Source organism: Rhineura floridana, chromosome 7, assembly GCF_030035675.1.
Source record: "Rhineura floridana isolate rRhiFlo1 chromosome 7, rRhiFlo1.hap2, whole genome shotgun sequence".
Lineage (NCBI taxonomy): Eukaryota > Metazoa > Chordata > Lepidosauria > Squamata > Rhineuridae > Rhineura > Rhineura floridana.
This window is the reverse complement of record NC_084486.1, coordinates 95,019,981-95,034,504: the sequence shown is the minus strand read 5'-3', so window position 1 is coordinate 95,034,504 and position 14,524 is coordinate 95,019,981. Positions and strand designations below refer to the sequence as shown.

The window sequence follows — 14,524 nt, the reverse complement described above, 5'->3', positions numbered from 1 at the left end:
ATACTGTGGCAGGACTTGATGGGTGGAGCAAGAGCTCTGTCAATCACATCTTTTAAACAAAGGGGATCATTCAAATGTGGACAGTTTCACTTTAAGGATTTGAGGTTCAGGTTTGTGGAGAAGGAAACATAATAGGGATGCATGCCCCACTGTTGGTTAAACCAGTTTTATATTTCATGCACCTTGAAATTCTAGCCTGGAATGCATAACCTCTTAATTAGTTCTAAATTAAAATGTCTTGTGGTATCATTAAAGAAAACATCTGTATGAACAGCAGCAGTGCACAAACCCAATGTATGAATCCTAAGTGTTTTCTTGCGTTTTTTACCTATTACCTAGTGAAGAAAAATTAAAGTAATTTTGACATCACTGGTGGATATCAAATAACCTAAGGCTATGAACCAAAGCAACCTTACTTGAAAGTACATTTCATTGATCTCAGCACAAATGTTTTAAGATTGCAGTGCCAATCATTCAAAATTATTCCATGCCAGTTCAGCATCATAACAGAAGATAATAATAAACATCTAGACATTGGTCCAAGTTCTTTGTTGATTACTATCTTAAGATGCCAGTGTGATCTCAAGAAAAGATGGTATGATGCCATTGTTGCAAGGAAGTTTTGCCTGTGCAAATGATCAGGATTGACATCTAAGAGCGACAGCAAATTCTGTGCTGTGACACAAAGTTATAAAGGTGTTACTAGATGTCTTATGGCAAAAAGTGTATTCAAAAATGTAAAAGGAGTGTTTGGCATATATCTATTATGTACAAGGATTTTCTATCTGAGCTCATATGGCTGTTGGAGAGAGGATGAATTTAATGAAACTGGAAGAAAGCAAATTACTTTGTTTCCTCTGAAATTTAGTAAGAAGGTGACTGTTTCAGAAATCCATCTTAGATCAGCTTTACATGTGAAATTAGGTTTTTGACATTTTTAAAAACTTGGATTTGGCATCTGTGTAACAGTTTTGGCTTAGCATCATATCTTGTTTTTTTTGTTTTGTTTTCTGGACAAGGATATTCAAACACTGTATGAAGTCTCAGTGCATGAACCTTACATGAACTCAATACTGTACATTGCAGTAATGTTCTGGTCTTAAATATCGACTTACATCTATTAAAAGAAACAGCAAATGGTAAAATTAGTAAAGCAGTGCTTCAGCTCTCTTTGATTCTCTTTAAAATCAAAAGCAATTGCTCTTATAACAAATGTAGCAGGAAAAAACACAGTTCTTATAGAGCTTATTATAATGTCAGCATCTATACACAGTCATAGTAAGGTAACTTTTATAAGCAGCCAGGGAACATGTCCCCAGCATTGCCAGACCAAACTAAAGAAAATAAAGGAACAGCCTTGAGAAAGGCCTTAAGTTAGTACTTTGCTGTTGCTTTGGTCTAAAACTAGAGGTTTAGTAAGGAGAGTGTAGTATTACATCCTGAAGGGATTATACATAGTCATATTTTGAAGGATAGGAGCGTCTCCCCTCATCACTTTTGACAGTATTATTGTCAGTTACTGGGATCTTCTTAGTTTCATATCCAGTTCCAGACTTATATCCAGCACTCTTGTAGGACACGGCTTTGTAACTGAAACAGAAATAAAACAGGATGTCTCTTTGTGGAACTGCCTAAGATAGCTGGCTACTCAGAATTCACTGCACTATTTTTTGCCACTTAGCAAAGAATATAATACAATTAGATAAGCTCCATAAATATCCATTATCTACTTCATTACAGTAACATTTAGGGCAGCCTCAGCCATGATTGAAGTAACTTTTTAAAATATTCTTAGTGGTGTTCCAATCATGCATGTAGGGACAGATTCCAGAGCAGACTGATTAGATCCAATCTGGGTAGATCATGACATATCAAATCAATAATCCATTTCAGAATCCACAGTCTGAATAATGATGATGATGATGATGATAATAATAATAATAATAACTTTTTCCAAATTGAAACTCAAAGAGACTTCCAGCATTAAAAACAGATATAAAAACAAGAATAAAAACATCCTAAAATACTCACAGACTACATTAAAAAAATCCAACTCCTCCCCTCTTGACTAAAGGGTACAAGGGTTGCACATCAAATACACATTTAAATCAAATATTGAGAACTTACAAGATGCTCTAAGACTTGCACATTGCCTCCTTCTTCCCTCCCATTTTAAAAACTGTTTATCCAAGCTTCCCAAAGCCTGAGCAGCTAGAGTGTGAAGCCTGTTGTAGCCACACCCCTTGAATGATGAACATAGAGAACATTCCCTTCTGAGCAACAGGACCTGATGGCATTCTATTGCTCCAGAGGAAATTATATGGAAAAAACATCGCTACCCCATTTAAACATTGGGGGCAGCCATTTATTTTCCATACAATTCCCCCTCAGAATGAAGGAACATCATCAAGCCTATCACTCCCAGGGGGACATGCTGTACATTCATCCAAGGTGCATGGTGGTAACAAGTCCTGTGTGCTAGCTGCTCTGGCTTAAGTTAACAGTTTTAAATAAAAAACTTTTAAAATGGGGGGGTGGAGAGCAAAGGAGTGCATAACCTTTGGACCACCGCGTAATTTGCTTTCAATTACAGTGGTGTCTGGCGGCTCCATGTCAGTGGGGCAGTGGAATCTGCTCCGAGTTTTAGTCCCAACTTTCAGTTCCTTGAACGTTTGGAATAAAACCCAGAACAGATTCCACTGCTCCACTGACATGGAATACTAGCCATCACTGTTCAATTATTTTTTTTAATTGGGCAGCAGTCCAGGTAGTTTTTTTTTTAAGGATTTTAAAAAATCCACCTGGAAATGGGGCAGGATGGGCTTAGCTGCATCCCCTCTGAGAACTGGGATGGACTGGACTTCAGTGAGCCCATTCATCCCTCAATGCATGCATATGCTCATCTGAAGTCAGGGCCAATGGCAGCACCCAACTTCCTCAGGAAGCTGCCAGAGGCCAAGCACTCCAGCAAGGGATAGCAATGCTTTAGTATAACCCACCCTGTTCTTTGACCACAGAAATCTTGTGACGACATCTTGTGTCAGTGCTCCAGACTGCCTGTCAGAGATACATCACCATTCTAGATGGGTGTCACCTCAGCCACTGCTGAAAGAACAAGAGAACCAGCAGGTGGCTCAGCAAGCAAGCAGATACGTAGGTGAATAAGTGAAGGGGGCATCAGTGGAGGGGCCATGGAAGGACACTTTCTCAAAGCTCCCTGCTAACCTGGAGCCAACCATGTCTGAAACAATTATTTGTAGGATATTTGTTGCCTGGGCCTAGGCAGAAATAAGTCCGGCTGAGTTCAATGGGGTTTGCTCCCATCTAAGTGTGGATAGGATTAAAGTAAAACAGCATCACTCAAATGTTGTGGTTTCAGGAAATATATTAGAAATGGGCATTTTAGATGTGTTTTTAGATGCATGGTGGAAAACAATACTCTTGCCAAAACCTGTAAGTATCAGCCTGGTATGTGTCCATCTGATCGCTCAAGAGCAGAACCCATTATCTGCATGGCACACTGAATGACGTCTGAACGACACACTGGCCATTCACTATTCTCCAGATGTTTCTCCCATGAAGAGTTCTTGGCTTACAGATGGTTTGAATGTCCATCTAGGAACATGATCAGCCAGTTATATGAAACAAGCTCCATTGAATGATACAGTTCATATTTGACTATGAAAAAAAGGCAGTTTGGCAATTTGGGCTTTACTGGGTCATTTAACTAAATGAACAAGGTGGGAAGAAGAAAGAACACAATGTGACCAATCAATGCAAAGCACGTCATCACATCCTGTTGTTTTTGCCAGGCCTGTTGTCCTATTTCTCTCTCAGCTTCCCCCTTGCTCTGATGTTAGGTACCTGCTACTCATGTGATGCTAAAGGTGTATTGTGTTTACTCCCTTTACTTTATGGCAGCTCATGATAAAGTCAGATTAAGTAGGATGGAGTTGAGAGCCTCCAGGCTGGGGTCCAAATGCAGCCCTCTAGGCTTCCCTATTGGCCCTTGGAACACTCCCCAGGCCACACCCCTCGCTGGCCCTGCTCTGCACCCTGAGTGTTTTTGCCTGTCGGGAATGTTTCCTTGAAGTCTGATGATGCCTCTTGCTTCTCTGGATGAAGGATTCAGAGGGGTGTGTGAGTTTGTGTAGAAACTAGCCTAATGTAGAAAAGCAAATTAAGATCCCAGGCTATGGTCTGAAGGCACAGATGGCCAGCTGCCCTGCTAAAGCTAAGCAGGGTCAGGTCTGGTCAGTGCCTGGATGGGAGACCGCCTGGTAACCATATGTAAGCCGCCTTGGGTTTCTATCATGAAAAGGAAGACAGGGTATAAATTTAATAAATAAATAAAATTAACATAGAATCAAGTTGGAAGGGTCCTGTAAGGCCATCAAGTCCAACCCTCTGCTCAGTGCAGGAATCCAGCTTAAAGCATACCCGAAGGGTGGCTGTCCAGCTGCATCATGAATGCCTCCAGTGTTGGAGAGCCCACCACTTTCCTAGCTATGTTTGCCTCTGGCCCCATCTACCACTGGCATGTGGCCCTTAGAAGGTTGCCCAGAAGGGAATGTGGCCCTTGGGCTGAAAAAGTTTCCTCATCCCTGAATTAGGATAATGAAGAAGTGCCTTGCTCTTCCCCCGTGACAACAGCTTCATTAGTAAGTATAGGCACTCACTGGGTCTCTTCTGGTACCAGTCCTCTGCAGGCAATGCACATCATGATGCCTCCAACCAAGGCCAAACCCCCAGCAACCCATCCCACAAACAGGGCAGAACCAAATGTATATCTGGAAAATAAAGAGAGTGATGGTATTTAGTTTACTCAAGTCAAAATGTCTTACTAAAGTTAAAATGCTTTAATTCTGCTACTTTGGAAGGATGTTTAAAATATAGTTTTCTTAAGAAATAAGCCAGGTGTGGGGAACCTGTGTCCCTCCAGTTAATTCATGCATCAACTTTGATATTTAAATTAAAACAACGCTTTTGTGGGAGACTTGGCAAAGATATTCATTCAAAAGTGGGAGAGGGACATATTATAGCCATCGCCTGTAGTAAGTCTCTGCCATCACCTCTCTCCGTACCCCCCACCTGTTTTGCTAATCTACCTAACTGACATACCAGCTCCTTTTGCACCACTTCATATAGTCATGACCCACTCAGACTGTGCACTCCTCCAACAGGCTACAGACCTAGATAGTCCATACTACTGGGGGTGGGGATGAACTATAGCTCTGTGACAGAGCACATGCTTTGCATGCAGAAGGTCTCTGATTAAGTCTTTAGCATCTCCACATTTTAAAAAAAAACAACCAGGTAGCTTATGATGGAAAACTCCTCTGGCTAAGACTCTGGAGAGCTGCTGACCACAGAGTAGACAACATTTGCCTATATGGAAAATAGGTTGACTTGGGATACATCAGCTTCCCATGTTACTATGTAGCCCTTGGCATCCTTTATACACTTGAGTTAATATGTATACATTGGACATCACCAATGAACCCAGTGAATGCCTGGTACAATGAAAGATGTCCCTATAAGACCAATCTAGATGACAGAGTGCATCAGGTTTATATCAGTTTAATTGTAATGAACTATAGAATCCTGGGAAATGTAGCTTGATGAAGGTGCTGAAACCAGTGTTAACAATCCCTAGTACCTCCCACAGAATACAGTTCCCAGAGTTACCCTGGAGAATGAGGAGTGACTATTAAATAAGTTCACTTCTCTGGGGTAGATATGCCCTAAGTCTCTCATCATTATGTCTAACCATGTCATGATTAAAGTACATCAGTAGTTGCATTTTCCTTCTAAGCACTGAATATCATGACACAAAATTACCTCGTCTGAAGAGTCTGCATCATTCCTGGTTGGTACATATTAGCTGTTGACATCCAAAAGTTTGAAACAAGCATGTTGGCAAAAACAGATACCCCACAGATAGCACAGAGACCTGTCAGAGAGAAGGGAGAAATACTCACTGCCAAACTGGAATTCAAATTTGTCAATGCCAGATTTTTTTTATTCTTACTTAACAGGAATCAATAGAGCAATATCATCAACACCCAGCTGTATGACTGCTGCTACCTTTCACTGCAGTTGTCTATTTATGCCAGGTTAGATATATAAGCTATGTGACACAGAAAAAATGCTCTCACAATATTGTTTTAGCATGCTGTGTTGGTTTCATTAAGATGTTCATAGAGGATTAAGTGATAAATAGCTACTAGTCATGATGGTAATATACTACCTCCATGACCAGAGGCACCATGTCTATGAATACTAGTCACTGGGAGGGGGGACTACATCATGGGTGGGACATTGCCCCCCCCATGTCCTGCTTGTGGATTTTCGGTAGGCATCTGGTTGGGAAATAGGATGCTTAACTAGGTACACCTTTGATCTGATTAGCAGCAATCTTTTATGTTGTTTAGCAACATGGGTAATTGGAATGTAGTCAGTTAGAAATCCACATAATTACCTAATATCACATTCTCCTGTGCAATGTAAAGAGTAGGATCAAGTGCACGAGTCTTTGAATCAAAATGCTGATATTAACCTGGAGTTGCACCAAAGCAACAAAACACCCATTCTGTTCAAATACTTTGTTGAGCAAACAGTATAGGCTGGTGGCTCCATGTCAGTGGGGCAGTGGAATCCACTCTAGATTCTAATTGAGAGTTTCAAGGAGCTGTCCAAAGTGCTTCAGTCTGAACTAAAACCTAGAGCGGATTCCACTGTCCCACAGACATGGAGCCACCAGCAGTCACTGATGGTAAAGTTCAGGAGAGCCCAAGTGTCTGTTTATCTATATTAGTAATTCGCTGTAAGTTTGTTAAATGCATTCACCCTCTAAAGTCCAATTGTCTCTCACAGAACAGATGGTGCCATGGGCCACAATATGAATGCTAACTCACCAGCTACAATACACATGATTCCGGCAGTAAGAGTCATATTTGCTTTTGCAGAGTCTTCCATGTTGCCAATCCGTAAACACTTCAGGGAAAAAATAGCCACCAGGAGGCCAAAAGCACCCAGCACGATGCCCACAATCATCAGAGCTCTCACAGCCTGAAACATTGCTGCAAAACACATGGGGGGATAACCCTTTAAATGAGTAGCAAAGGCACATTGCTCACAATTCTTCATATAACCAAAATCAAACTCATCAAAGGGACATGGTTCAAAGCAACAATTGGCAGTACATTCAAGGCAGACAAAATAATTTCTTCATAAAATGCAGAAATTAACATAACTTCTTATGTTCAAGCAAGCATAGGCTGTTCATAGGAAAGCAGAAAGTTTCTGATAATTCAAAAAGGTCCACATGCAAAGTCTCTCAGCATGCTTAACGTTGGTTGAGCAAACATCAAGAAGTGTACACATTCCTCCTGGATAGAACTGTACCTAGATTGTTCACTTGTGGGTATGGCCCTTGTCATTTACATAATATGCCTGTCACACCTAGTCTTGTACCTGTTTTGTTGTTGCTTTCTGCCCTTGTAAAATGCTGGTACATGCTGACTCTCAGCTGAGGTTCAGCCTTGCAACCAAGCCAACCTTATAAGCCTTTCTTCCAAGGAAAGTAGACATGGAACATGAGGTTATTTAACAATCATCTATTCTATTTCATCTATTTGAATTTCCATAGCAAAAAATCTAAACAAGAGGTCCTTGACAAGGCATTTGCCACAATATCTAAAGGCTGTGTGAGCAAACAAGAAGGAATCTGAGGACTACAGCTAGTCCCTAGAAGGAACGGCTAGACAGAATTATGGTCACAGCCTGGAATCCCAGCTTCCAATACTATTTCACTATGCATCCTGCCCAGTGTTTTGTTTTATTTGTTGTAAAATATATATACATAAGGTGCTGGTACTCATACCTTGATAAATATGCCATATGTGCCAGGACAAAAAGCACTGATTCTGCCTGGTAAAACTTTGCTGAGGGAAGTCTTCTCTTTTTGTTAATTCTTTGGGACTGAATTATGTCTCCTCACCTCCTCTCTGTTTCGGACAGAGCACAAGAAGGTCGCAGAGTGCCAACAATGTCATCTTTCTGATAGCAGGCAAATATGTGTTTGCTTTCCTGGACATTTGGATAGTACTACTGGTCTGACTGGTGGCTGTCTGGTGTTCATTCTGGTGGTGTAGGGGGTTAAAAATTATCTCTTCATCTTTTTATTATTTTGGATGAACGCCGTAGTATAGTTGTTTTGTATTGAATTGTTCTAATGGATACTTCATTATGTATTCATTTTCTGTGTTTTATTTCTGGTTCTGGAAATGGCTTTAGGACTTCCATTGGTTGTGGGAAGCAATTAAAAATGTAACACACAAACTTTCAAATTTTCCAGTTCCCACTGCAAGTTCCCTCCCTTTCCCCCAAAATCTAAAGCAATCACAGTGTGGTTTCCTTGACTGAAAGCTGCATCACTACTTCCCCCTCTTTCCCTCCCTTCTCTGGGGCAGTCCTCACAGTTAACTATTACATTACCAGTTTGTTACATTATCTCAATAAATGTATGTCTCTGGAAAAGCTCTGATTTCATCTCTGTTGCTTCCCCCAGCTACCTAATAAATGCAATCTGCTATCCAGACCTTGATCCAAAGTTATTCATGCCACGCTCTTGTGTATTTTGTTAAACATGCTAGTTTCTGGGCCAGCCCTACTGGACAGACAGTAGCCTGTCCTCCAGCAGACTAGAGCCAAGACTGCAGTGGGAAATAGTTCCCCTACCACATTTGAGCTAAATTCTTCACTAGTCATTTGTTCATGGAAGGGCTTATTCCAGGGGTGGGAAATTGGATCTGGCTGACATGCTGAATGCTTAACTCCCCCATCATTGGTGAATCTACTTTGATAGGTGGGCAGGGCCACCCATCTGTCAATCGCCTTGCATCACAATGATATCAGGTGACCTGTTTTCCTTTGCCTGCACAGTTTGAAATCAAATTGTGCAGTGAAAAAGGCTTTTTAGGCAATGATGATCAACTTTCAGCAGGGAGCCTCACCTTTACCTGTCCCACACCTAATGGCTTATCCCCTAAACACAAAGAAGTGGTTTGGAAGTGTGTATGGAATAGGGATGGGGGTGAATTTTTTTCAGTTTACATTTAATGTTGAATCTATCAAATTTGCCGTTTCCAAAACAATATGAGAACTGAAACACAGCCATCCTTCAATATTCGCACATACCTGAATTTTGCAATGCAGCTCTCCAACCGACCAGCATTTACAAAAATGTATATATTAAGGAAAGTGTGCATAAACATGAATATATTGGTGAAAATAACATATAAAATGCATTATAGCCGGATAAATTGCTGGCAAAATATGCACATTGGAGAAATTCACACCTTGAGAAATGCTAGATAATTTATATAAGGATTTAAAAAAAACACAAATTGCTACAGAGATCTGGAGAGCTGAATTTAAGATTGAAGCAATGAAGAATTGAGAAGACTGAAACTGACAGATCTTTCCTTCCCTGGCTACATGGAACAATGGTCCGATTCGGTATAAGGTTTATTGTACTGTGTTGCTTGCTATACCACCAGGGCAACGTGAAGATGAAATCAGTTCCTGAGCTAGTGGCCTCTGTGTAAGTAGAACATGCCCTTACTATTGCTGTGATTGCTGCCATCAAGAGGTCCAAAGAAACATAAGAATATTTTATTTGTTTTGAGATATTTTTATACCACCTTTTATTTAAAATCACAAGGTGGTATAAAATAATCACTAGGCAGCAAACAACTACATGAATTTGTAAAAAGAATATGAAGATGTTACACAAATTATACAGATCCCAGATGCCTCTGGGAATTTATGATTCATCTTCTGTTACACAGCATCCTAAGTATACTCTATGTGCAACCAGGATACAACATGACTGTGAGTAAAATGCAAATGGGAGCATGTACTGAGCTATTACACAGATTGTGGGCATTGTTGCCCATATGTGCTTCACTCAAAGGACTGTAGTCCACATAGTAGCCAATAATTTTCAGTACTCTCATTCTGCACAATACCCAACAGTCTGCATCATCATCATTATCACCATCATCATTCTCATAATCCACTGCAAAATGTTATTATGGCAGAGCAGAAGGGACATGCTGTAACCCTCTGGAAACGCTGTGGATTCCAGTAAGCCAACATCCCTGTATTTTACCCCAATCTACCTGTACAAATTTTCTCCTAGGTAGAATTTGACAGCAACCCTATCCCAATAGCACACTGTATACTCTATTAGCAATTACCAAAACTATGATGAAGCTTCTGAATTTGAATTCTTGGAGAAAACCGATGGAAGAGCTCTGCAAACTCCTAAGTGATTTATTGACAGATTCTATCCTTTCTGAGATTGCTCGGCTTGTGGGATTTGTCTCAGAAGCAGGTATTGTTATTTGTTATTCCCACATAACTAAGTGCAAGAAGAGTAAGGATACAGAACTGACCTATAAGAACACTCCTGTGGGAATCACTCTGAAAAAGCTATGATCAGAGTGTCATAGGGATCTAGGAGATTCAAGAACTCATCTAGCAAATGGTTTGCTGCTACCCTCTGTAGGCTACCTTGGTACCTTCTGTAGCAAATCATATTTGCTGCCATATGATTCATTCTATTCATGAGGTGTGGTCTTATCAGTCCACAGTCAATGCAGGATAAGAAATGTTAACAATCCAGACATTTTCAGACCCCCATTCATCAAGTTAGACATGATTTTCACTATTACACAAAGGAAAACAAGAGTTACTGGATGAGTGCTATCAGCACCAAAGGGTGGTGGTCACTGTATGTGTTGTGTACAGAACAGAAGGAAGCAAAGAGAAATGTAATGCATGATCTGGCAATGTATCATGTTCTACTTTTAGTTGCCCATGATTCATTTCAGCGGTTCCTGTTTTATCAAGATCGGAAACTAAGAAACATATCTGAACAACAAAAAACAATAAAAAACAAAAGCATGCAGGTGTGCTTTATTAATAATTAGAATAGAAGATCTGTGTGTTTTGAATGTTTGGATGCTATTTTTTATAAAATGATAGATGTTCCAACATATATTTGTGTGAGAGAGAAACCATTTCAAGACATCTTACCCTGGTTACATAATTGTTAGTTGTTGTGCCATGAGCAAGTCAATTTTTTGAATGGACAAAATATCAGAAACTCATTGACCAACAGATTTCTTATCAAACACAGAAACTAAATTTCACTATTTGTATACTATTTCCAAGTGGTGTGGTTTGTGCAACCATGGACATAAAAATCCTGGAACTGTATTTAGCAGCAAACCATATTTAGGTGCATATTTAAGATCAGAGTCCCAGTCTACCTTATCGTCTTTTGTGCACCTTCTGATAGTAAATCACTGATAGTAAAAATCAAGGTATCTAACAGAGAATGATAGCATAATACCAAACAAGTTTATATTTATTTATTTAGATACTGAATCCTCATAGACCCAGTGATCTGGGTCAAGCAAGAACATTTAAAAGGTAACCAAATACAACCAACAGAAAATATATTCCATTACCACCACCACCACTATCATCCACCCTTCACCATAAGTTCCCAGGGTTATACAGCAATTTAGAAATATAAAATATATACAATTATTATAATATAAAAATTTACAATTGTATCAAATGAAAATCACACTAGAATGGCTTCATTGTTACCACTTGAAGCCTTGCAAGCTTGATTGTAAAAATCAGAAATTTGATTTTCAAAGATGAAATATGCATACTTTGTGAAATTCATGACATATTAGATTTGTTTCATTTAAATCTTTTGCATGTCTATCAATTCCGAAGTCATTTTATGGTTGTACTATGTTTGCAGTTTACACTGTCCCAGATTTTAAAACCAGCCCCTTTCTTGATAACAGAAATTGGCTCTCATCTACTTTCCACCATGCACACACCCTGCCAATTAAACACATCATTTTGACCCTGGTAGTTCTGGTAAAACTTCAGAAATGGGATGAGCCTGAAATGATATAACATTTAACTTTCCAATGCCTTCAGGCCAAGTATCTACTTTTCATAGTGGAACAATTCATCCTATTGGCTGTCCTGTGAGAAAATGCTTTCTTTCACTGGTGGGTGTGCACAACAATATTTAGAATATGGAATCAAATCAGTTCACCCAAACAGCGTTTAGTCTTGACTTGGCAGATGGAAACTGATGCTCTGAAAAGGAGTTTGGTTAGTTTTTTACACTAGTTTCTGACATCTTTTCCTATAACATTATGTGATATTTTAAAACTATGTTTGTACTTTAATATCTTCAGTGTGACAGTTTTACTTATGGCAATTGATTCCATGTTTATAACTACATCTATCTACTCATTCCAGTCAATATTAGTCTCCATTTATATTAGCAAGATCTTTTAAATATTGTTTCTTGCTAGTCTATGAAAAATCATTTGCTTTCATTGCATCGCTGGGGTAGCCCATACCTGGAAGCCCAAGAATTGTGAAATAAGGCCGGCATTCTGTAAGACCCGAACTCTGACTGACACAGCTCCTCCAGAGGCCCTGATACTGGAATACAGCCGTTACTGGATTGTCATATAAGTCCTGGGTACTCCACATGTCCATCCCTGTGGCTGCAATACAGCCGGCAAAACCCAGGGCTGAGACAAAAAAGCCCAACACTTGGCAAATTGTCGCGGACATGAAAACGCCCTTGCAACCAGGAGCTGAGATACCACTGGCAAAGCTTAAGGGAACACTGAAGTCCCATTCACTGTTCCAGCCAACTGTGGCTGCCCTTATCAGATGGTTTCCATTAACAGGCTTTGTTTACTCAATGTGTTTTTGCATGATAGCGCAGTTTCAGTCCTGTGGGTTGGTGCTGTATGCGTTGGGGTTAGTGGGACTGGTGATCGGCACCTTTGTTCCTTAGAAGCCATAGGTGACTCAAGAGTCATTGTTGGCCAAGCGGAGGCCAACCTTCTCTGGACAAACTGCACTGTACAATCTGTTCATAATGCACAATAAATGTACATAAACAGCTCTCTCATAACAGCATATTTTATTCAGCTTTGCTTATTCCATATACCTGACATGTCGCCATTGGCAATGAGATGGGGAAAACGAAGGGTGATATCAGCATTACAGGATATAGTTTCAGTACTTTTCAAAGTGACCTTCTGTCAACAGTGTCTTCAAAGCTTGGTTTTTATCCTTGCAGTGCACTCCATTGTAGTCTTCTATTGATTAGTGAAGTGAAATTGGGCCTTGGTTTAAATTACATAGCATTTTCAGACAGTGTTTCTTACTTATTGAACCTTAAGATAGACCAAGAATTCAAACAGGGTATGCACATTCCAGATAAAATTCAACATTCCATGTTCAAAAGCAAGATTGATCCACCAACCAGTTTTCAAGAGGGTCAGGAAAGATGTAAAGCACATTCCTTGCAATCACTCAAAAAATTGCACTATTTGCAGCAGGAGAAGTGATGAGGTTCCCCATTTGGGAAAGCAATTCAAAAGATAGGCTACCACAGTTGAGGATAGTAGGCTAGTTTAGGGCGTGTAAGGCAGGCTAAATGGCACACACAGCTCTATCCTCCAATATCTTGTTTCTGCTCTCCTTTCACATCATCTGCTGCCTGAGGTGGCTGCCTCACTGCCTAGTGGTAGAGGAGGCCCTGTATTCTAGAATAAAATGGCTGCTAACTCCTCCTCCATTGATGATTTATGTGTTGTTCTTGTACTCTTGTTCTCTAATGCATCTGTTGCTAAACAGGGATGAAGACAGGATCACTGAACTGAGGTATAGCAGTTCTTTCGCTTTATTTTAGTAATTGAGCGGCTCCTTTGGTGTGGATTAAGGACCAAAGCTCATTGGGGTGGAGATGCGAAAGAAGCACCGTACATTTCTGCAGAGCTATGACATAGCTCAATAACATGAATCATTTTACTGAATTAACAATGAGTAAAAAAAAATTCCAGGCTGCACCTTTAGAATAGTAAATTGCTTCCTTTACCTAATCTATACCACTGTTCAACCCTGTATTTCTTACATTCGTCTGGTACTGTGTTGACACAAGAAAGAATACAGGGGAAGTCTGGACACTGTTTGATTGTGAGTGTTGAAAATTTAGAAGATCTAGGAGGAGGAAACAAAGAAAATCTAGGGTTATCTAATTCTATATCAATGAAAGATGAAAAATTTAAATAAATGTACAATGGCAAGCACCAGTTCTCAGAACATACTAGTAACAAAGACAAAGCATAAAAGACTCCAGATCATACCCCTAAACAGAGTAAATAGCTTGACTGATGCCATTCCCACTTATGTTGCAGGACCATTAGATGAAGCATGAGTCAGATGGTCCATATCTTAGTCACTGTGTGTGACCAGCCCCAGGAACAACTATTGCATTATGGAAACAGCAGGACAATCTGAGACACTCCAGTGCTTAACTATAAACTATGACTATTACAAACTGTCCAGGGCAAAACCAAGACTACTGCAATCTAATAGCAAAACATTTATCTCA

At 39.9% G+C, this 14,524-nt stretch overlaps 1 protein-coding gene across 1 annotated transcript; it reads right to left on the bottom strand.

The window, feature by feature from the left end:
- Window positions 1-1,317: 1,317 nt before the first annotated feature.
- On the bottom strand, window positions 1,318-12,690 carry CLDN18 (claudin 18). Its single transcript, XM_061634420.1, has 5 exons — window positions 12,471-12,690; window positions 6,918-7,082; window positions 5,842-5,953; window positions 4,680-4,790; window positions 1,318-1,590 (listed from the first exon to the last, which is right to left on the bottom strand). The coding sequence occupies exons 1-5, from the start codon at window positions 12,688-12,690 to the stop codon at window positions 1,449-1,451; spliced, it is 750 nt and encodes a 249-aa protein (XP_061490404.1). The 3' UTR covers window positions 1,318-1,448.
- Window positions 12,691-14,524: the final 1,834 nt, after the last annotated feature.